This window comes from Anabrus simplex, chromosome 2, assembly GCF_040414725.1.
Source record: "Anabrus simplex isolate iqAnaSimp1 chromosome 2, ASM4041472v1, whole genome shotgun sequence".
Lineage (NCBI taxonomy): Eukaryota > Metazoa > Arthropoda > Insecta > Orthoptera > Tettigoniidae > Anabrus > Anabrus simplex.
In genome coordinates this window covers 1,003,328,051-1,003,353,136 of record NC_090266.1, presented here as the reverse complement: position 1 = coordinate 1,003,353,136, position 25,086 = coordinate 1,003,328,051, and the positions used below count along the sequence as shown (strand labels likewise).

The 25,086-nt window shown below is 38.1% G+C and overlaps 1 protein-coding gene across 1 annotated transcript in view; it reads right to left on the bottom strand.

Moving 5' to 3' along the window:
• Spt-I (serine palmitoyltransferase subunit I) overlaps positions 1–25,086 on the bottom strand; it is a 398,639-nt gene that overhangs the window by 80,462 nt on the left and 293,091 nt on the right. Inside the window, exon 9 of the mRNA XM_067141884.2 lies at positions 1,566–1,819. Within this exon, the coding sequence (XP_066997985.2) occupies positions 1,566–1,819 (254 nt within the window). The remainder of the gene's footprint in view (positions 1–1,565; positions 1,820–25,086) is intronic.

Here is a 25,086-nt window from a genome sequence, read left to right as displayed (position 1 = left end):
CATAAGCCGGCACTAAGTTACATTTTTAAACAGGTAGGATACTTTGGAAAGGTTTCGAACCTTCCCCGGGGGTTAAACTGCTGAGCAAAAAAAAAAAAAAAAGAAATAAAGATGTTAAAAGGCCATTACCTTTGCTGAAGAGCTGCTGCTTAAAGGAAGAGGTGCAACCCGCCCCCTGCTATACTTCCATACACTAAGCTAGACGTTGTTGAAGTGGCGAAGAGCCGAGAAAATCAGCAGTTTTTATACCCTCGTGGAAGATTCGAGACCTTTCATGAATAATAAAGACACACCCACTCAACTTTATTGGGTAGCTAAGAGTTACACACGGAAATTCCAAGAAGAAACCTCTGATAGGTGGAAAATTAATTACACAAATTACTGATTGGCTAAGTTCAAAACAGGCGGAAAGAAAGCTTTATATTGCCAACCTACAAATGAAAGAACGAAATTTAGTTATAGGAAAACTTATGAGTATGAAATATCTTCAAGAAAAGTTCCATCACTTTGCACCAAGGTGCATGATCATAGTTTTTGGTAGAGACATCTGTGAGAGAATGTCCACACTTCTTGATAATTAGCAAACAAAAACAATTCGAAATTAACACAGTGACATCTTCAGATAAAAGGTTGAATTAATTCAGTTTTAAAGTTCAGAGTTTTAGCTGTAGAGGAGTAATTTAAGGCGGAAAATTCAAATGTGCGGCGTATAGGTGTACCAACCGGTACAACAATAATAACAATAATAATAATAATAATAATAATAATAATAAATATTTATTATAATATTAATTTATTAATATTTATTATTATTATAATTATTAATTATTATTAATTATTATTATTATTATTAATTATTAATTATTATTATTATTATTATTATTATTAATTATTAATTATTATTATTATTAATTATTAATTATTATTATTATTATTAATTATTAATTAATTATTAATTATTAATTATTAATAATAATAATAAATATTTATTATAATATTAATTTATTAATATTTATTATTATTATTAATATTATTATTATTATTATTATTATTATTATTATTATTATTATTATTATTTTCTTTAAATTGTACATGTACAATCTAGGGTTGGTAGATGGAACATGCATTCACCTAGTCACCACTGCGGTGTTATATTATTCAATGCGAAGACGAGTATGGCAGTTTGTACAAGTCATTTTGGGCACACCAATAACTGATATATTCTGCACATCTTAAACATTTTATCTGTAGAGGATTAGATCATATATCAACTTTTGAGTGGACTTCACTACATTTATCTTTATTATCTTTGTAGCTGAAAATACTCATTGTATTAGGAATATGAATAATGTAGTTTCTTCGGCACAGACAACAATAAAAGAATGTTGAACAAGATCGAGTGTTAAAACTGTTTGCGTTTGTTATTTCCCAACATTTACCAGTACTTTATAGAAAGACACATTAAAAACTCAGATGTTTATCACAACTGCATGATGGTGTTCTGATATTTACTAACAGTTGTATGTATGAATGTATGAGCTCTGTATTCACCAATGTATACTTACAAATTCGGATATCTTGTGGAGAGTTTCATCTTGAGAAGCATCTCCAATTTGCGAAGAACACAAATATAAATGCTTCACTGGTGACTTGTCCCATCCTTGAACCTTCATGCCTCTGAGTTTACGCAGACTTGTACTCACTGACTTGCAGGCTGCAGCCAATTCTGTAAAGATCAGTGGCCTATCTTCCATTATGTCAATTGCTTTAAGGGCTGCTACAGCATGCAGTGGAGGCTGTGAAGCTGAAAAGCAGTATCCTGAAATGCAGAACATAATGACTTCAATTTTTTACTATCAATGAAATTATGTAATACAGTAAAGTACCATTAACTCAAACACTGGGAACAATATTTATTTCAGGTTAACCAAAATCTTTCATATTATAATGAAAGAGAAAAATTCTCCTGAAGGTGAAATGTGCATACCTCCTATTCACAAGTGCTGAGAGAAGGAGGCAGGGTCAGAGCCAGATTACCAACCAGGCAGAGTAGGCTGCTACCAATTGGAAGGGAGCACCAAGAGAGCAGACCCCAAATTGTAAATTATGCAGCAGTGTGAATTGCTGTCAAATTTACACACACATCTGAGAGTGGTTTCTGAATTACAATGGTGTGATCAAATTCTTTAAAATGATGTTTGTCATGCTAATAACACCCGTCTTTCACACAATTCATGAAATTTAGATAAGAAATATAAGACATATGCAGCTCACCACCAGCTGGCATGTGACTTATAAGGATGTCCCCAGCAACCAGTTTTATTGCCTGTATTTCCTTCTTCGTACCATTTGTCTCTCAGTGTAATCCTCTCACCTTAGTAATTAGCCACCTGCGGTCCAGCTCTTGTGAAATCTCAAAACATTCTAATGTTACTGAAGAGACAATCCTCAGTTCATTTGAAACTGTATTGCAGTATGAGGCATAAAAACATGTACACTACTGCAGTAAAAGTAAATGTTAAAATGAGTGTGTAATTCAAAATGAAGAAAATTTTGTGCAAAATATATATATATTTTTTACAAGTTGCTTTACGTCGCACAACACAGATTTCATGGTGACGATGAGATAGGAAAGGGCTAGGAGAGGGAAGGTAGCGGCCGCGGCCTTAATTATGGTACAGCCTGGTGCAAAAATGGGAAACCACAGAAAACCGTCTTCAGGGCTTCCAACAGTGGGATTCATACTCACTAACTCCCGAAGCAACCTCACAGCTGTGTGCCCGTAAATGCATGGCCAACTCTGTCGGTGTACAAGGAAAATTAAAAATTATTCATTTCTGTGTGAAACAAAAGTCACCGATTCAAGGAATGCCCGTACCCAGGTAATTGTATGGCTCGTTTTTCTTTCAAATTAATTTATTAGGATAAATAGTTACTGATGACTGCAGGAAGCAGTAACATGCTGTTGCAGTATTTTGAACTGTCAAACTTTTATTTCTACCACTACTTTTTCTTATGCAAGTGTGAAATGTGTGCTGAGTGTGAGTATACATATATGTTCTGAGTGCTTTAGTTTATCATTTTTGTTGCTTGTACCGTATTTCTGTTTACTGATTTGATTTATTGTGTTATTGTTCACACCTACTGACTGACTGAAAAGCATTTTATCTATTAACCCAATCGCATCATTTGACAACCCTAGCTCGTCATAGTTATTCGTGGCATATGAATCAAATGACGAGCTCTGCTCGCGGCGATGCAAAGCTGTACATCAAACCATATAGTTCAGTCACTAACCCACAGATGCCACTCGTATGCATTCTGAGCTGAAGTTTACACATGTGGCTCCGGTTTTTTTCCTTTCACCACGTTCTAACACACTTCCGGAACAAGAGATAAGAGAATCTTTTTTCATATTATTTCGCTCATGTCAGTTGCCATCATGGCGTCAAGCAGATGAGCTGGTGTTGATGAAGAAGGAATACAGAAGCTAATAGACAGTGTTTTAGAGAGTGATACTGAAGGCAGTGATGTTTGTGACGACGAAATAGACCCTGAAGTCCTTAGTTCGAGTACTAGCGATGCGTATAATAGTTCTGATGACACCGAAGGTGATGCAAATAACGATGGTGTGCCGAGTCTTTCGAAACGAGCTCGTACCTCGACACAGTCTTACTTGACTGACTGGAACTGGACAAAAAGTGACAATAAACCTGTTGTACATAAGTTTAGTGAATACAGTGGGGTTAGTGAAAACTTATTGAAAAAGTGTGATACGCAGCCACTATCTGAACTCTCAGTTTATTGTGAATACATCAACCCTTTGTTTGACAAAATATCTGTTGAGACATATTCATATGCATCAAAACAGTTGAGCAATCCTGACAGAAAAAAAGTTGAAAGACGATGACAAATGGTTTGAGACTACACCCGACGAAATTAGGGCATATTTTACATTACTTATACTAATGTCACAAGTGCGAAAGTCAAGAATACAGTTATACTGGAGTAAAAACAGGTGTATAAACACTCCTATTTTTCATGAAACCATGAGCAGGGGAAGATTTATTATAATTTCACGATTTTTACATTTTGTTGACGATGAACAAGTCGATAGCAGTGACAAACTAAGAAAGATTTGGCCTATAATACAACATTTTTGCTCCAAATTTTCAGAATTATATTTACCTTCACAAGATATTGCTCTAGATGAAGGTCTAATGAAATTCGGAGGCCGCCTTTCATATGTCCAGTGTAATAGGTCTAAACGTTCTAGGTTTGGAATAAAAATTTACAAAATTTGTGAATCAAATTCTGGCTACTGTCTGTCTTTCAAAATTTATGTAGGTGATGATGTAATGGATACAAGTCTGCCAGCAAGTACAAACGTTGTGCTCAACATGTGTGAATCCTTGTTCGGCCGAGGGCATACACTGTTTTTAGATAACTGGTATTCTTCCCCAGATTTATTCAAAAGGCTACATGACAAGCAGATGAATGTAATTGGAACTGTTGGACAGAACCGAAAAGACATGCCTCGCGATATCAGTAAGACGAAACTAAAACGTGGAGAGTATGAGACGTGGGCTGCCAACAGTATGTTGTGTGTGAAGTGGAAAGATAACAAGGATGTTTGCTTTCTCACCACTAAATACAAATCAGCTGATATGACAGGGACAGGCAAACTCAGACGAAAGAGAGGACAAACCCCTAAGGAAGAAGTGATAAAGGCCAAGTGTGGCCTTGAATACCAGAAGGGGATGGGTGGTGTTGACCTTCAAGATCAGGTTACAGCTCTGTTCCCTGTCATGCGACGCACACTGAAAGGGTATGGGAAAATATTCTTTTACCTCCTAGATATGTGTATTTTCAATTCCTTCACTGTGTATCACAGGATCGCTGCTAACAGAAAGACGAGCTACACGGACTTCAGAACTGGCATTGCATAGCAGCTACTAGAGACTGTTCAGTTTATCTCAAACATTATAATAATATTTATAGGTCCACCTGTTCAATACAATACAATATAATCCACTATTTCATGTGGTTAAAATTTATACATAATACATAAAAGTCATAATACATAAAAGTGACTGTTCAGTTGCCGGAGTACTCGGTTCGAGGTCGACCTTCAGCGAGCACCACCCCCACCAGATTACAAGTTAAATCATGGGCCCACTTTACCATGCGTATTCCCCCCACAGAGAAGAAATCAAAGTCACAAGAAGGTGTGTTGTGTGCTACAGCCGGGGTAAAAGAAGCGAAAGTTGCTGGCAGTGCAAAAAGTGTGGCGTAGCTCTTCACTCAGAAGAATGTTCTGAGGTGTACCACACCTCGCAGACGTACTAAAATAGCGGCATTGGCAAGTTTATTACTTCGTTATCATGCATGCAAATTTTCAGAAAGGAATATTTACTGGTTGGTTTTGTATGATAAAATATTATAGGCTTTGGTATTACAATACCGAATCTCATTTTGTTCCGTATTGAAGATAATAAGTAAAATTTTTTCAAGAATGAAATTTACTGTGTCCACCTATTCAATACAATTATATTCTATAGTGTTTAAATCTTACATGAATTACAAACACTAATTAGGAACATGTTTCGCCCTAGTTTTGGGCATCTTCAGCCTAATAATAATCTTAAGGTCAAATCTTTAAACCTATTAAACATTATAACTTAAAACTAAATACATAGTTTACAATGAGTAATTAATTAAGTACATATTGTAAACTGTGTAAATATCACCTAAAGCACAACTTTAAAAATTGTTTTTTAGCATAAGACCATTGTATTTTAAGTTCTAATGTTTAATAGGTTTAAAAATCTGACCTTAACATTATTATTATTATTATTATTATTATTATTATTATTATTAGGCTGAAGATGCCCAAAACTAGGGCAAAACATGTTCTTAATTAGTGTTTGTAATTCATGTAGGATTTAATCACTACAGAATATAATTGTATTGAATAGGTGGACACAGTAAATTTTATTCTTGAAAGAATTTTACTTATTATTACAATACCTACGAATGTAGATTCTTTGTATTCCGCATAGGACTACAAATATAAAACAGCGAGTGATTCTGTCTGCAAAGTCACACACCATGACCTGACAAGCATCTTAATTTTCTCCACTGGGTTGTCCTGTTACGCGGGTGATATGGCATATAACTTACTCAGGTTTAAGAAATATCACGTGTAGCATATTTCAAAGAAGATTAATATGAGCCCACTTTTAATCAGAAAAGGAAAGAAAGAGAAGGAAGGAATGAAAGAAAGAAAGGAAAGGACAAACCATTTCATTATCTGGGAGGAAAAAAAAAAGGCAGCCCAGACGGTAACACTATTTATCTGGCCGGGAAAAGCGAATAAATAAGGGAAGTTAAGGGAAGTGGTGCCGGCCTTGCTGTCCAAGTGTAGTGTGCCTGCCTCTTACCTGGATCTGAAGGCTGGTTTGAGGTCCACTCAGCCTACCTGATTACAATTGAGAAGGTATCTGATGGTGAGGAAATGGCTCCAGTCTAGAAAGCCAAGAATAACATCTAAGAGGATTTGCCACACTGACCATGTGACACCTCACAATCTGCTGGCTTTTAAGTTGTGCAGTGGCTGCTTGGTAGGCGAAGGTTCATCAGAGCTGTTGGGCTATTGGGGGTAAGGAAAGTAGGTGTGAGTCGAGTGGATTTCTGCATCACGTGATGAGATGTGATTTTTAAGGAGAGTTTTATTATGGTTTTCACATTATCCCTTTGTGCTGGGAGTTGTGATCAAGACTTCCACTTATTATACAAACGAATTATTAAACTTCCTTTTTTTTCCTTCAGAAAAGTGATACCATTTTCTTTTTCTCACTACTCATTAATTGCCATAAATGTATATCCTTTGATTAAGTAATAAGTCGCATACAGAAGCCTGACAGGTGTCAATACTATGAATGACACTAGTGTCCAAAAGTTCAACAAAATCACTTAACGAGGCCACAGGACCTGATAGGTATGACAGACGGCTTGCTGAATAAATGGAAGCTGACTCACACACCATATGTCACACAACTTCTCCAAAAAAACGGTGTCAGAAAGGTTCTGATAACTAAGGTACACCTTTGACAACAACTAACAAAACTTGGCAGTCTTCCACAATAAAATATGCTGTTAATAGGGTGTATGGTTACCCCTAACGGCCACACATGCTGCACAATGACGTGGCATGCTCTCTATCAGATGGTCCAAGAGCTCTTGTGGCAGTCAATCCCATTCCTCTGAAAGGGCAATACGAAGGTCTTGGAGGGTCTGTGGTGGAGGCTGACAGGATGTAATTTGCCTCCCCAATGCATCCCAGGCATGTTCTATAGCAGGGATGGCAAACCTTTGTCGACTAGCGTGTCAGTTAAGGTCTTGGCTATTACTTTTTACTGTCCAGTGTGCCACCAGTTATTGTCTTTTAAAATCATCATGAAACCCATCATCTGACTTAATTTGGGTATTATATTGCATTACGAACAAAATCCATTCTACAGAATGTTTCATGATTTTGTGCAAACATCACTTCTTTTCCTACCGCTTTTTCACACACCTGTGGGGTCGCGGGTGCGAACTGCGTCACACATGTGGATTTGGTCCTATTTTACGGCCGGATGCCCTTCCTGGCGCCAACTCTATATGGGGGGATGTAATCACCATTGCGTGTTTGTTTGGTAGTGTAGTGTGTTGTCTGAATATGATGAGAAGAGTATTTGGACGGACACATACACCCAGTCCGAGTCAGAAGAATTAATCAGAAGCGATTAAAACCCCCAATCCGGCCGGGAATCGAGCCCGGGACCTTCTGAACCGAAGGCCAGTACGCTGACTCATTCAGCCAATGAGTCAGACTTGAGCAAACATCACTGAAAATTACATTTTCTTAACCGATAAATTTTAATAAGGTAAATTTTTATTGCTTTAACCTAATAAAATGTGTACAAAATATGGCCATAAAAGTAATTGTGACATACTTCTTTATTAAAGCGTAACGCTAAGTTGGTAGATTTTAGACCTATTTATTGCATGTTAAAAACATTAAAACATGTTAGTATGTTGTCTGACGTGCCACTGAAGTCGTGTTCGCGTGTCACCTAGTGGCACGCGTGTCATAGGTTCGCCATCTCTGTTCTATAGGATTCAGGTCCGGAGACATTGCTGGCCAGTGCATGCGATGAATGTCTTCCCCAGCCAGAAATTCATCCACCAGAGCAGCGCGGTGTGGTCGAGCATTCTCGTCCACTAAGAGGCAGTCTGGACCAACCAAACCTCTCATGTGGTCTCAGTACCTCATCCCTGTATCTCTGAGCGTTAACAGTGTTCCTCAGACCATCCATGAAGATGTGCAGGTCCATATGGCCATTCAACATGATGCCGCCCCACATCATGACATCACCACTGCCATACTGATCCAGTTCCATGATGTTCCTGTGGTTGTATCGGCTACCCGGTTCTCTCCAGATTAATGTACGGCAGGAATCGTTCTGCAAACTGAAGCGGGATTCATCTGTGAAGACCACATGCCTACATTCATTCATGGTCCATTTTCGATGTAAACAGGCCCGTCTCTGTGCTGCAGTGAGCGGGACGCACACCGCTGGACGCCACGCAAATAGCCCTGCTGTTCTGAGCCTCCGTTACACAGTTTGCCAGGAAACTGCAACCCCTGAGACGGCTGCAAGCTCCACCGACAATTGTCTTGCAGGTGCACTCCGATTTCATCGGGCGGTTAAGGCCAGATATCGGTCCTGCTGTGGGGTGGTTACCCTTGGTCGACCTGGTACTGGCCTAAGACTAACATTTCCTATGTCTCGAAATCGTCTCCAAAGCCTTGAAAAGACACTTTGTGGCACATTCAAGAATACGGCAACTTTGGACTGTGCCTGGCCTGCTTCCAGGCAGCCGAGTATTCTATCCTGCAAAACGGGGTGCAAATGGCGTCATCGTGCCATTAGGTTGTCACGTTCACCACGAGGCTACACTCTACACACTGTACCAGGGCAAAGACGACTGAGAGAATGTGGGGCGCAGACACTGGCTGTGTTTACCTTGCAATTACGCTGCTAATCAAAGCAGGGAACACTCCTTTCCTATACAGAGTGAACATGTAAGGTTGTTAGGTGCATATGTCGTGCAATTTGCAGTCTATTTCCTGTTGCCATGCTTACTCGTAACTTATGCTTAACTTTTGGACACTAGTGTAACATGTATGTTCCGGTATTTCACACGAAATTTATACTTAAAAACAAATAAAAACCTATGGACTTGTCCCGAGCTGTTGCAGCTATATTCATGCACACCCCAACTGAAGTGAGCTGTATGTACTTTTTAACTACACACCAGCCGTCCTGCAATTCTTAAAACTCTGGCAGTACCGGGAATCGAACCTGGGCTTCAGAGGATGGCAGGTAATAATGCGAACTGTTATATTACGAAGGTGGACCATTGCAATGAGTGAAAATCAATATTGGATTGACTCTTACAGTTTCACAGCTTGTTAAATAGTAGACAGAGATACTGTATATCTATGGCCTTACCATGTTCTGTTTGTCAAAGAAGTGAGGTACACAAATTTCCTTGTAGCTGTCTTAAAAAAGCAACAAAGGAGACTTTTTATGCTAGTGAATGAAGTTTGTAAGTGGAGTAAGAATTGTGTTTAAGTATGTTTAAAATTTTTTCAATAAGTTGCTTTATGTCACACCGACACAGATAGGTCTTATGGCGACGATGGGACAGGAAGGGGCTAGGAGTGGGAAGGAAGCGGCCATGGCCTTAATTAAGGTACAACCCCAGCATTTGCCTGGTGTGAAAATGGGGAAACCACGCAAAACCATCTCCAGGACTGCCGACAGTGGGTTTCGAAGCCACTATCAACGGAATACTGGATACTGGTCGCACTTACGCGGCTGCTGCTATCGAGCTTGGTGTTTAAGTATGAACATTCTGACAATGCAGTATGATCTTGCCACTTAAAAGTACCGAATTGAGAACTATCAGTTAATATTTTGGGGTTTCCATAGACTTCATAACCTAGCAAAATAATCAATTGTAAATCATCGAGAACTCCAACAAGTATGCATTTTCAACATTTGAAAATTAGTCTTCTGCCTTTTAGGTAGTGTAATACATAAACTATTACACCTAGGTGACACATGAAGAAAACTACAGTTGCAGTACAGTGCCAGGAATCCCACCAGGGAACTATCAGTTTTCAGCTGAATTACTGGTACCATAATCATATTAGCTTGGGCCGATGACCTAGACGTTACGCCCCTTTAAACAACAAGCATCGTCATCATCATCATCATCATCATCATTTTAGCTCTGTTCAGTAACTTTTAATGATTTGTTAACTATATAACCTGAAGGTTCGAAGATTTGCAGTCTGAAAAACCAATGATTACTGTACAGAACTTTTCAATGTCAACTCTACAGTCAAATTCTGTCTAACGCACAAAATCTAATTTACCTTATTCATACAATTTAACTTACTTTTGGATAAAAACTCAGAATGCTTATAACTGGTTTGATAACACCTGCTTAGTCCGAAAAATTGTCTGTCCTCACCCATTTATAGATACAGAATATCGGTTTCCGAAAAAGAAAAAACAGGGACCAGAGCAGCGCAGACAAACAAAAAAAAGACATGGTCTTTTCCAGCTTGGCTTTACTCAAGTTAACAGAGGATAAAGCCAAGGCCCACTCAAATGAGCCTATCGGTGAAAAATGGTGCGCCGTCCCCCGGGCAGACTACTGAGAATTGGTATACAGTTCCATTACAGAAAACAAAAGAAACCCAACCACACATTCAATTCCTTCACCGAAATATGGACTACAGCGGTCACCAATTCGGAGGGCACTTAACCTGATGTACGCCTTGGCAAATCACGTGGCTTTTGTCCAACTGCATGCAGTATTACCCTGGTGATGGCTCTGTAAGGTGCAGGTTCAATTTTCGTGATATTTCTCCACTTTGTCAGTTTTAAGTGAATTTTTCATTGCTTTAAGTATTGCGATGTTGATGCTAATAACATGGCAGAAGAAGGTAAAAGGCGTGCAATATTGAACAGACAAGCTCAGTAAATAATTTATAAGGTGCATAGCTACTTCCTGCTTGAGAAGGATGCTGGCGGGCCCCAGTGGGCGAAGTTGCCAAAGTGCAGGAGCATGTAGCACATAGTACGCGCGTGTGATGTAAGACCGAGAACTGTCAAGAGGATTGATTGTTAATTAAGGGAAATCTTTGTTTCTGAGCTGCGGAAATAACGCTTTAAGGTTTCCAGGTAAGAATACTCATCGTATTACAGAAGTCACTGGAATGGACAATTTCAATTAATGCATTCCGAGGTGTAAAAATTTTGCTATGTACTACGGGTGTGAATTTCATACAGCAAAATATCTGGTTGCTGAAATGCAAGATGATGTAGACTACAATGGAAACAATGTACGTAAGACTTCAATGCACAACATTTTAAAATCAAGTGGTTTAAAATTCAAAATGTGTACTGATGGAAATAATTTCTTAATGGAGCGAAGTGACATTGCAGCTGCATGAGTGAAATTCCTACAGAAAATTAAGGAAATTTGTGAGGAAGGAATTGTAACTATTATGCAGATGGGACTTATAGTAATTGGAACCATACTCGAAAGTGGTGTCGGGTGATGAGTAATGGTGGGCAAAAAAGTAGCAACAACAGAATTAACTATTTCCCGATGTTGGTGACTTGTTTATTAAAATAAAAATGTCATCTATAAAATGAAATGTCAAAACATTAGTTTCGTTTTAACCTGGAGCTTTAGGGTTGATTACTTTTCATTTCTAAAGCTTATTTGACTCCCTATTTTGGGGATGTTTAGAGCCAACATATCCTCACCTTACTTACTACAGATGCAGTGATTCAAGGTTCATATAAACCAGATTTTTTTTTTTGCTAGGGGCTTTACGTCGCACCGACACAGATAGGTCTTATGGCGACGATGGGATAGGAAAGGCCTAGGAGTTGGAAGGAAGCGGCCGTGGCCTTAATTAAGGTACAGCCCCAGCATTTGCCTGGTGTGAAAATGGGAAACCACGGAAAACCATTTTCAGGGCTGCCGATAGTGGGATTCGAACCTACTATCTCCCGGATGCAAGTTCACAGCCGCGCGCCTCTACGCGCACGGCCAACTTGCCCAGTATATAAACCAGATACCAAGCCTAAAATTCGCTAGTTTTACTCATATAATCAAAATGTAAAAATATCTAAGTGTTAATTGTGACCGTATCGGTCATGTACATATTTATTTATTACTTTAGGCAGTGAAACACATTTCTTAAGCTCCCTCGTACACGTTACAGATAGTTGCATTAGGTAGCACATGCTTACACAACCTTCTGACTTGTTAAACACCTCTCCGTCTTAACTAAAAGAATCCCCAGATAGAGAGAGAGATGAAAAATGTCAAGCCAGAAAAATCAATAATGATACCTCCACCCGTTGAAAAAATGGCCGAACGCAGCGATGCCAGCTTGCGAGCTTCATTTTTATAAGATTTTGAGATATGGATAACAATTAGTATGGGAAACCTCGGGACGTTATATGATTTCATTATAGACATCTGCCAAAATTTCAATTTTTTATAATATATTAACGTGTGGAAATATACGCGATCATTTGCATTATATAACAGCTAAGCGTCAGTACGCTTACTATGTAGACAGAACTACCATGGAAGACTCTGCAGAGGAAATATTTGAATAATTAATTGTAAATAAACGGCCGATCAATGCAGGTTCCGCACATAACTAGACTACTTAAGAATCTGAGTCACACGTTTGAGGGCATTACCAATGTCATACGACACGTTGAACTATTAATTAAAAAAAGTAGTAGGGGAAATCTTTTAAAAGGAATGGCGGAGATGACACCAGTATCCACTTGACGCGAAGGATTCAAGGCAGAACCACGGTTTGCTGGTGTTCTGATTTTATTAGTATTTCAGACTGGAAATATACATTTTACATCTTCGAGACTATTATAATTATCTACAAATGATAGTATTAAAAGGGTTGAAGTAATTTTAACGCAAGCACAGTGTTATTGCAGTTTTTTAAAAGTGACGCAATATACGTTAATATACCGGTAATTAAAGTGTTACGGTAATTTTTTTTTTGTTAAAGTGATGCAACATATGATATCAAGGTTGTGATAAGTGTAGAAGAAGACCATGGATTATGAACGCGCTCAGCAGGAGTAGCAGTGGACACGAACCTGTGACCAACGCCACTGCCATGGAAGCTTAAAAAGAAAATGAGGACCTTTTCCTGGGCTCTAGCCTTGGATTTCATGACATGATGATAAGTACTAAAAAATAATATTTTTTCTAAATAAATGCGCGGTTATTTAACATATAGATCACATAAATTAGATTAGAAATGAAATGTATGTATTCTTGAATTAGAGAGGGAACTTGTGAGTGGTCTTCATATCGTTTATATTCATCTAGATGGAATTAATAGTCTACTACATAGGCTTCAATATATATTCAACGTAATGCATGCCCATGATTTGATGAAAAATATTAGTTAGTCTGAGAGTGCTTAGATTAGGTTAAAAAAAAAAATGCAGATTTGTATTTGTACTGATCCCAAACCGTGATATGTATAATTTATTTACGAGATATCCTAGCTTATTGTGATAATGCATGGTGATTATTTCTTTAAACATGGACTATCGGTTCATTATATCAAGATAGGAAGGCACTCTTATTTTCACGTAATTTGCATGATAATATTTGTAGATGGCTGTATTAATTACTTGCGTAACATGTGACAAGCCTGGACAACGAACAAACACCCTCCTATTGAGGTTAGTGTTTTCCTTTAATGTCGAATATTTTCCCTTTCTGTATATGAGAATAACATTATGGATATGTTTAAAATCCATATTTGATTTTATTTGTCTGAGTTTAAAATGTAGGGAAACCTAGGCTGTGTACCTCTGTAATCGGATGGATACGAACCCGGACATTCTAATTCTAAGGATGTGAATATGATAAGATAAAAGGTGGCCTGATATCGAGTTAAAGAATTGTAATAAGTCAGTGAACTAATAAGCCAGTGGAGCTTTGGAAATATGATATAAGAATATGTCTTGAAATGAGATTATTTGACAATGATGGATTCTAAGCGAGACAATTTGGTCTCGCCTTTAGTTAACAAAATATTTTCTGCCACACCAGGCCATTACTTGTTATAGTATGACATTGAAAGATTTACGACTTGAAGGGGGACGAGAGAGCTTGTTCCTTGTAAAAGGGTTACTGTCTACTCTATTGTTCGAGCTATTCCACTTAGAATGAAGGCAGGGAAGTCTGCACAAAACCGATTATAGTTTAAAGGATTATTTTAACTTTTTCATGCTTAATTTTATAATGAAATAACATAACCGGAACGCCAGTATTATTATTTATTTGTTGACCCTATGATTAATTAAGAAAGGGAGTTTTTATAGACCCGTTTGTCGATCCCATCCTGGATATCATCGGTTCGAGTTCTGAGACAACCATGGATTTTTGTTGTCACATGATTTCTTTTTCTTTTTCATTATACAGCCAATTGCATGCGTATATTGTTAATTGTTCTGTTTAAATTGTGTGTACATATTTTCCTCTTTTATACGTTCTTTTAATTGTGTTTCACATTTTTATCTGGATGACAAAACGAGTTCTATTTCGTTATTTTGTCATTAGATTCTTTGGGATGTGGGTTCGATTTCTGGACCCGACATAGGTCCTTGTTATTTATTTTATGATTATGATCTCATCGACTAGTATTCACTTATTCTTTTGTTTACTTATTTGTAATATAATTAATTTAGCTAGGTGACCACTTCAAGTTATCTTCCAATTTTTGTTGTTGTATAGATAATCGTTTCTTCTGATAGTGAAGGAAGTTTTTAATGATAACCATCGCATTTATGACGATATTTGAGATTTAAAAAAAATTAAATATGTTATACTAATTTTAATGTAATATTTATCGTCATGTCGGAAAGAGGGAAAGGAGAAATCAACTTTGACATTTTACAATTTTGTATTTAGTCCATTGGGCATTGCGTATTCCATTATGATTATATTATAAGTATTTAGGGTCAATTTCAATTAATTTGATTTATCAAGGCTTAATAAATAGGTAATTAAACCTTTGTTTGCCTGTCATTTTGCCGAAAAACATTGTATCCCAAGTTTCCTTCTATTCATTTATGCCTTTAAGCTAGTTATGTGTTATTTTCTTTGATCTTTTGCCGCAAATGCACCATGGCCCTGGGAGGTCGGTGGTTTGATTCTACGGAACGGAAGGGTGCAGTAGATCCTTGCACGGTCGGAAGAGCTTTTGCTCACCCATCATTCTGAAAATTTTCTTTGTCGTTCTTTCCAGAAGAGGTGGTGGCATTTGACTCTAGACTAAAAAGTTCCCTTTCCAACGAACGCCTTGGCGTACAGCGCTAAATGGCGGTATCCCGATATCTTATGGATTATCATGCAGTCATTTGGTTCTATGGGGCAAACGGCGTGGGGGTGGAAAGGTTGCATTTGGCGCCCAGCGTTTTGGCATTTTCGGCATTTTTTAGGCATTGACAATGTTGGGTATTTTCGGCATTTTCGCATTTTTTGAATTATTTCGGCATTTTCAGAAATTTTCGATAAATAATTTCAAATGCTGACTTTTGCGAAAATGGGCGTTAGGCATGGTAATGCCATATTTAGGAATATAGGACTGACCAGTTATTATATGAAGGAACACGATGGTTGTTCAATTTATGGGATGCTGATAATTGGATCAGTATGCGAAGTGAATGACAGATTAAAATTAATGTGATATTTATGGCAAAATGAAAACATAATCGTGGTTATAATCTAAGTGACGATAACCAGGACAGTCATTCATAGTAATTGAGGTACCCAAAATCATGTAGGGATTTAATTAAATCCCGGGAAACAATGAAATGGCTTTCCCAAATCTGAGGAAAAATTAGTATCGATACCCTTCAGGTAGTCGTATCCATGAGTACTTGTCAGGAGGTACTGGTTGTAACAGGCCTCATTACTTATAGTGAATCATTTATTAAATTTGTGTTAGTCTTTTGCGGTAGGTAAAGGTGACCTGAGGCCTTTAGAGTTTGTTGTTAAACGTCAGTAAGTTAGGATTCATGTGGAAAGTTTTGGGATGGTATTACCCATTGTATTAGGTGTATCTACCTCAATACTGGAAGCATGGCCTAATTTATTGGCATATACCACCTGTGTTGTTATTTAACTTGCGATATTTTTATTACACGAACTTATTCAAAATTAATAATAATAATAAAAAATATAATAATGATAAGCTACCTATCTGAACAGTTTGAGATGAAAGGTACCCTTGATAAATTACACTGTTGAATAATTTTGAGATAGCTGTATCCAGGCTATAAATTTAATTCAAGTAACATTGTTGTGAAAATTTTATGATTATGGATTAAGATAACCCTGAATTGATTTCATGTTCAAGTTGATTGTTCCTAATCCAAGGTGCGAGTTAAGGGGGCCCACTTTATTGAAATACTGTGTAGAATGGATACGGAAGCCATGAGGGCTCTGATGGAGGACATGAAAGAGGAAGTTACAAATATGATTGATCAGAAAATAGATCAGAGTAATAAAAAGGTTGAGGACATGGAAGAGGACATTAATAAAAATATTAAAGTGATTGATCAGAAGATAGGTCAGAATAGTGAAGACATTAAAGAGAGTAATGAAAAAGTTAAGGACATGATTGATCAGAAATTAGATCAAGTTAACAAACATATGGAGAGAATACAGAAGGAGTGTAAAGAAGGGAGAGATGAAATTAATAAACAGATGGGGAATTTTAACGTAGGGTTGGAGGAAACAATTGAACATTATGACGAACTGGTAGGACAGATAACGGGGTACCAGACACAATGTGAAAAGAACACAGCACAGTTAGAAAAACGACTGGATAATACGCACGAAAAACAGAACGGCTAGAAAACTCGTTAGGCACGGTAATTGAGCGTGTCGAACGTGTTGAGGCTCTGACATTAAGTATGGCGGAACAAATCGATGCTCATATTCAAATGGTGACAGATCACCAGGAAAGTAGAGATAGGATAATAGAAGATGTTAAGAAGGAGGTCCATCAGACTCAGGTCGATATACATGACATTCGGAACCAAACCAGCGCGTTGATACAGGAAATTGTTACCAACGTGGATAAGCGAATATCTGAGGTCAGAAAACAGGCATTCGATGGAATAGTCACGATCCAAGAGGAGGTACGGAAGAATGAGGATAGGACGTCAGATAGGATCGAGGAATGGTCGCATAAGATGCAAAAGACGAAGATAAAAGTAGATATACATGACGACCTTATACATGAGTTGAGAGAAAAGATTGTGAAATTGGAATTACAGGATGACTTTCAGGAAATGGGAATAAAAACAGATCCGAAAAAGCGACGTTAATCCTAATGATCTTAAGATAGAAGAAGGAATGGGTTTATTCAAGAGTGTGAATATTAGTGCAGATCAGATATCGGTGGCACAGGTGCATAACTCCACAACTTTGCCGATTGAATCCATTCCGTTTTATAATGTAATTCGGATGAATGAAGATAAACCGAAGCGATTCAAACCAGAAGGTACTGTGACACCAAAAATATTTTTTGATGAGATGGACGGTTACATGGTTGATCATCAGGTAACTCCAGAACGTAGATTAAGGCTCGTGGAGAGATTCTTTGAGGACCAGGCCTTGATATGGTTCCAAGCTTTCAAATATTGTTTTGATAGCTACGATACTTTTAAGAGAATGTTTCTAGATAAATACTGTGGAATGGAAACGCAATTAAGATTGCGTTTGGAACTGTATTCACGTCGTTAGTCCATGACCGGCCCAACGAGATTTTGTGAATTTTTCACCGGGCAATTAGTGAAAATGAGGGAGCTGGATAACCCTCCGGCTGAAGTGGAACTTATATCGGCCATTACTAAACAGTTCCCAGCTGATGTTCAAGGAATCTTGATTGCAGCGAATGCAAAGACGGCTGTAGAGGCAGAACAGATCTTACGACACCTCGACCAAACATCGAGTGGACATCCAACTAGGGCCAGACAATCAGAAATGGTGAATACATTGGATTGTCAAGAGAAACAAAGTACAATAGTAGTCAAAGATCAAGGCACGAATACCACTCAGGGATATGTTGGTAATCGAAATAATAGGGACACCCGATGGAATTTTCGTCCTTGGGGAGAACCTAGACGACAATATGGCGGACAGCAGTACAGGCAAAAGGGCTTTAACAGAGATCGTCGACTATATTCTAGGTGGCCACGGCAGAAAAACCAAAATTTCAGGCAGCAGAAAGAATACTACAAAGGGGATCTCGAAGATAGAAAGAGGGAGTCACAGCAATACGTTAGAGACTTAAATGGGTCGAGACAAGGGAAAGACACATGGGAACAACCCATACGGCGGCTGACGCAAACAGCGGAATGCCAAGGAGCCGAGAGTCTCGCATTACAGAATCATAAAGCTAATCAGAACAGGTTAAATCCTCGTGCCCCTGAATATGAGGCTAACGAGGAAATCAATCCTAAAAAAGCGCGATTGCTAAGCGAGGAGATAGTCCGAGTTTCAGAGGCTATCAATCCTCAGACCCATGCATGGAATATAGTAACGATCGACACGTGGGTGATACAGCCGGATGAGTTATTAGAAGACAAGATCCAAATTAATTCAAAGGTAGTAAGAGAATTACCAGTAATCTATGTAAGAGTAAATGGAGTACGGGTTCGATGCTTGGTGGATACGGGCGCAAGTGTCAGCGTCGTATCAAAGGCTTTGTTGGAAGAATTGAAGTTGAAAAATCACATTCCATTCATTCCAATATCGAATATCAAAGTTCGTGATGTGATTCCCGATGGGACTACGATTTCAATACTCAAGCATATCTTGATTTAGAACTGGGGGACAATATTATTTCACATCCGTTCATTGTACTAACAAAAATGGAGTACAATGTTATTATTGGGCCAGACTTCCTACGAGAATATAAAGCAAATATCAACATGGATAGTAACGAGATTTGCTTTACATTCAACTCAGTCCAAAAGGAGATGAAATTGAATGACGTTGAAAACTTAGATCAAGAAGAGATGATTTGGAACACCCAATTATGTTCGGAACCAGAAAGGGAAGAAAAATTCTTAGAATTGGAAGAGAAAAGTACGAAGGTCATTGATGAATCCGGAATTATGGTCACAGCAGTGAAAGAAGAAGAGGAATTTTTAATTGAATCTTTGGCCCAGAAGAAGATCAGTGAGGACAATATCGGAGATGAAGAGAGAATTCGCTTGCAAGAAATTATTGAACAAAGGGAAGTTTTCGGATGAAGACCTGGGAAGATTCCAAATTTTCAATACACATTAGTGGTAAATAGCTGGGACCCTTTTCGACAGCCTCCTTATCCTGTACCCGACAATACCATAATCAAGTAAGCCAGATTATCCGTGAAATGGAAGAGAGCGGACTGATTTCTAAATCCCCCACACCATACTTAAATCCGTTAGTGATTGTGGAGAAAGCAAATGGGTCATTTAGAGTTTGCTTAGATCTTCGAGTAATAAACCAACGCATAGTCCCAGAGTATGACCAGGCTCCTTGTATCAAGGATATTATGAAGAAATTTCATCTTATGAAATTATTCACAGGGGTTGACTTGACTTCGTCATTTCACCATGTGGAACTCGATCCAAAGAACTAAAATATTGACAGGTTTTATGTTTGAACAAAATATGTATGTTTTTAACAGGCTCCCATTTGGGATAATGAATGCAGGATCTGCCCTCATAAGAGCTTTAGATAGAAATTTGAGTGATGAAGTGGAAGCCTTCACAATAAGATATGTCGATGACATTTTGATTGCATCGGAGACTGTAGACCAACATCTCGAGAATATCAAGAAATTACTTGTAGATATGGACAGAAACAATTTCAAAATTAACCTTTCGAAATCCCAATTTTGTCAAAGGATCATTCTATTTCTGGGTCATATTATTGATTCCGAAGGTGTGACCCCAAACCCAGTAACAATTCAGGCCATTCAGAAGTTTCCGAAACCAACTAGGGTGAAACATATTAGGCAGTTTCTGGGCATTTGCAATTTCTTCGCGGACCACTGTCTAGGGTACACAGAGGTTGTGGCCCCTCTGCAAAATTTGATGAAGAAGAATAATCGATGGAAGTGGGACGATGAATGCGAGGCAGCATTCGTAAAAACGAAGGAACTCCTCACAAACAGCGTAAAGCTCGAGTATCCAGATTACAAAAAGAAATTCATTGTACACACGGACGCGTCAAATATAGGAGTAAGCGCCGTCCTGTGTCAGGAAGACCCCGAGAAGGAACCGAAGACCTCATTCTTGGCATTCAAGAGCCGTAAGTTACGAGTACATGAATTGAAATATGCCGTAACTGAGCTTGAGATGTTAGCCATTATAACAGCCCCAAGACACTGGCGGAAATATTTTTATGGTTTCCCCATTGTATTGCGAACTGATCATAAGGCTCTTACTTTTAAAATCAACCATGACTAGCGAAAGAGTTAATCGGTGGTGTTTGTGTGCACAGCAATATGATTTGACAATAGAACACTGTGCAGGCAAAAATAATGACATTGCTGATGCACTATGTCGGAATCCCGACCCTGAGAGTACTTTCGTTCATCAGATCCAGCTTGTGGATGAGGATCGTGAGACATTACAGATATTAAAAAGCATCGGTGAAGAACAAGAGAGGTACCAGGAGACGATTCGGTTGATTGACTTCTTCAAGCGAAGAATCCAACCAGGCACGGCAGAATATACAGAGTTGGAGAAGCGAGCGGAGAAGTATAACTACTTCAATGGCATTCCACATAAGCGACGAAAATCATACACGATACCGAATTGTGGTACCACCAGTTCTACAGAATGAGTTGGTGTGATTAGCCCACCGAGCCATAGGTCATGCAGGGATAGATAAAGTGTCAGCAACATTGAAAGAGGCATTCATTTGGACGAATCTTAGAAAGATAGTCCGCCGAGTATTGGTTACTTGTGACACGTGTCAAAGGGTGAAACCCAACACCTATTTGTTAAAGCAGCTACCACGACCTTTGCTGCCAAGTAAGCCTAAGGAGCTATATGCTTTGGATTTTTACGGCCCGTTACCACGTGCTAGGCGCGGCCTGCAACATATTCTTGTGTGTGTGGACGTATTTTCCAGGTATGTAAAATTATGTCCGGTCCAAAATGCCAATACCCGATCGGCCATCAACCAAATTAAAACTAAAATCATTCCTAAAATGGGAAAACCAAAATGCAATCTGACAGACCATGGTTCCCAATTCACTTCTGGGATTTTCAAGCGTGACATTGACCAATTAGAGGTGAAACACCATTTATGCTCTATTCGTCACCCCGAATCTAATCCTGCAGAACGAATCATGAGTGAGATCGGGAAGTTTAGCCGAATCTATAGTCCCCGTCAACATTGGCGTTGGGTAGATGTCCTCCCAATTATTGAAGAGTGCATAAATGGGACTGTACACGAGTCAACCGGCCAGATCCCCAGCGTTATGCACTTTGATGGGATGCCGAAGAAACCATGGCAAAATGCCATACAATGTCCACAAGATCCGCGATTTTCAGCAGAACTATGTATCCAAGCAACAGCTGAGTATCTGAGACAACAAGCAGAGAAAAGACTGCGACGACTTCGAGGTAAGAGATACCATCGACGACTTCGAGGTAAGAGAATGTGTGTTGGTAAAGAGACCAGCAGTGTCAGACCCCGCGAGCAAATTTTATCATAAATTTGCGGAGTTGTACATTGGACCTTATAGAGTAATTGAAAATCTTGAAAATAATGCCTATAAAGACCAGCGTATGGACGGTTTAACTGAAACCGTGTACAATGCAGCAAATTTAAGGCTATATTATCCACCAGGAAGCATAAGAGCAGATTTGGACCAGAACTCCGAGGAGGAAGGAGAGGATCAAGATGAAGATGACAACATTCCACAGGATGAAGAAGATGAGAATCTTGACGAATCAGAAGTCCAGATGATAAGAACTGAACACCAGGAAGACGAGGGCATCCCATGGTGTCAAAATTGTGAAGAGTTAGAACAACGCCGAGAAATTTACGGTCAACTTGCTTTTATACTAGAACAGAATAACCAGAGGTTTAGGGTTGAAAACCGAGAGCTCATGAGAACAATACACTGCCGAAGAGACCATAAATAAATATGTGAATGAGAGTCTCTTCAATAAATTGAAATGAGTCAAGAAATTCGTAAACTTTTCCAAATTTCTTGAGTCCGACGGAAGGGCAGATGTGACCGTATCGGTCATGTACATATTTATTATTTTAGGCAGTGAAAAACCTTTGTTAAGCTCCATCGTACATGTTACAGAAAGTTGCATTAGGTTGACACCACTCCGTCTTAACTAAAAGAATCCCCAGATAGAGAGAGAGATGAAAAATGTCAAGCCAGAAAAATCGATGAAACCTCCACCTGGTGAAAAAATGGCCGAACGCAGCGATGCCAGCTAGCGAGCTTCATTTTTATTAGATTTCGAGATATGGATAACAATTAGTATGGGAAACCTTGGGACGTTATATGATTTCGCTATAGACATCTGCCAAAATTCCAATTTTTTATAATATATTAACGTGTGGAAATATACGCGATCATTTGCATTATATAACAGCTAAGCGTCAGTACGCTTACTATGTACGCAGAACTACCATGGAAGACTCTGTAGGGGAAATATTTGAATAATTAATTGTAAATAAACGGCCGATCAACGCAGGTTTCGCACATAACTAGACTACTTAAGAATCGGAGTCACACGTTTGAGTGCATTACCAATGTCATACGGCACGTTGAACTATTAATTAAAAAGTAGTGGGGGAAATCTTTTAAAAGGAATGGCGGTTATGACACCAGTATCCACTTGACGCGAAGGATTCAAGGCAGAACCACGGTTTGCTGGTGTTCTGATTTTATTAGTATTTCAGACTGGAAATATACATTTTATATCTTCGAGACTATTATAATTATCTACAAATGATAGTATTAAAAGGGTTGAAATAATTTTACCACAAGAACAGTGTTATTGTAGTTTTTTAAAAGTGATGCAATATATGTTAACATCATTAAATTGTTATAGTATTTTTTTTGTTAAAGTGATGCAACATATGATATCATCAAGGTTGTGATAAGTGTAGAAGAGGACCATGGATTATGAACGCGCTCAGCAGGAGTAGCAGTGGACACGAACCTGTGACCAACGCCACTGCCATGGAAGCTTAAAAAGAAAATGAGGACCTTTTTCCTGGGCTCTAGCCTTGGATTTCTCGACATGGTGATAAGTACTAAAATGTAATATTTTTTCTAAATAAATGCGCGGTTATTTAACATATAGATCACATAAATTAGATTAGAAATGAAATGTATGTATTCTTGAATTAGAGAGGGAACTTGTGAGTGGTCTTCATATCGTTTATATTCATCTAGATGGAATTAATAGTCTACTACATAGGCTTCAATATATATTCAACGTAATGCATGCCCATGATTTGATGAAAAATATTAGTTAGTCTGAGAGTGCTTAGATTAGGTTAAAAAAATGCAGATTTGTATTTGTACTGATCCCAAACCGTGATATGTATAATTTATTTACGAGATATCCTAGCTTATTGTGATAATGCATGGTGATTATTTCTTTAAAAATGGACTATCACTTCATTATATCAAGATAGGAAGGCACTCTTATTTTCACGTAATTTGCATGATAATATTTGTATATGGCTGTATTAATTATTTGCGTAACTTGTGACAAGACTGGACAACGAACAAACACCCTCCTATTGAGGTTAGTGCTTTCCTTTAATGTCGAATATTTTCCCTTTCTGTATATGAGAATAACATTATTGATATGTTTAAAATCCATATTTGATTTTATTTGTCTGAGTTTAAAATGTAGGGAAACCTAGGCTGTGTACCTCTGTAATCGGATGGATACGAACCCGGACATTCTAATTCTAAGGATGTGAATATGATAAGATAAAAGGTGGCCTGATATCGAGTTAAAGAATTGTAATAAGTCAGTGAACTAATAAGCCAGTGGAGCTTTGGAAATATGATATGAGAATATGTCTTGAAATGAGATTATTTGACAATGATGGATTCTAAACGAGACGATTTGGTCTCGCCTTGAGTTAACAAAATATTTTCTGCCACACCAGGCCATTACTTGTTATAGTATGACATTGAAAGATTTACGACTTGAAGGGGGACGAGAGAGCTCGTTCCTTGTAAAAGGGTTACTGTCTACTCTATTGTTCGAGCTATTCCACTTAGAATGAAGGCAGGGAAGTCTGCACAAAACCGATTATAGTTTAAAGGATTATTTTAACTTTTTCATGTTTAATTTTATAACGAAATAACATAACCGGAACACCAGTATTATTATTTATTTGTTGACCCTATGATTAATTAAGAAAGGGAGTTTTTATAGACCCGTTTGTCGATCCCATCCTGGATATCATCGGTTCGAGTTCTGAGGCAACCATGGATTTTTGTTGTCACATGATTTATTTTTCCTTTGCATTATACAGCCAATTGCATGCGTATATTGTTAATTGTTCTGTTTAAATTATGTGTACATATTTTCCTCTTTTATACGTTCTTTTAATTGTGTTTTACATTTTTATTTGGATGACAAAACGAGTTCTATTTCGTTATTTTGTCATTAGATTCTTTGGGATGTGGGTTCGATTTCTGGACCCGACATAGGTCATTGTTATTTATTTTATGATTATGATCTCATCGACTAGTATTCACTTATTCTTTTGTTTACTTATTTGTAATATAATTAATTTAGCTAGGTGACCACTTCAAGTTATCTTCCAATTTTGTTGTTGTATAGATAATCGTTTCTTCTGATAGTGAAGAAAGTTTTT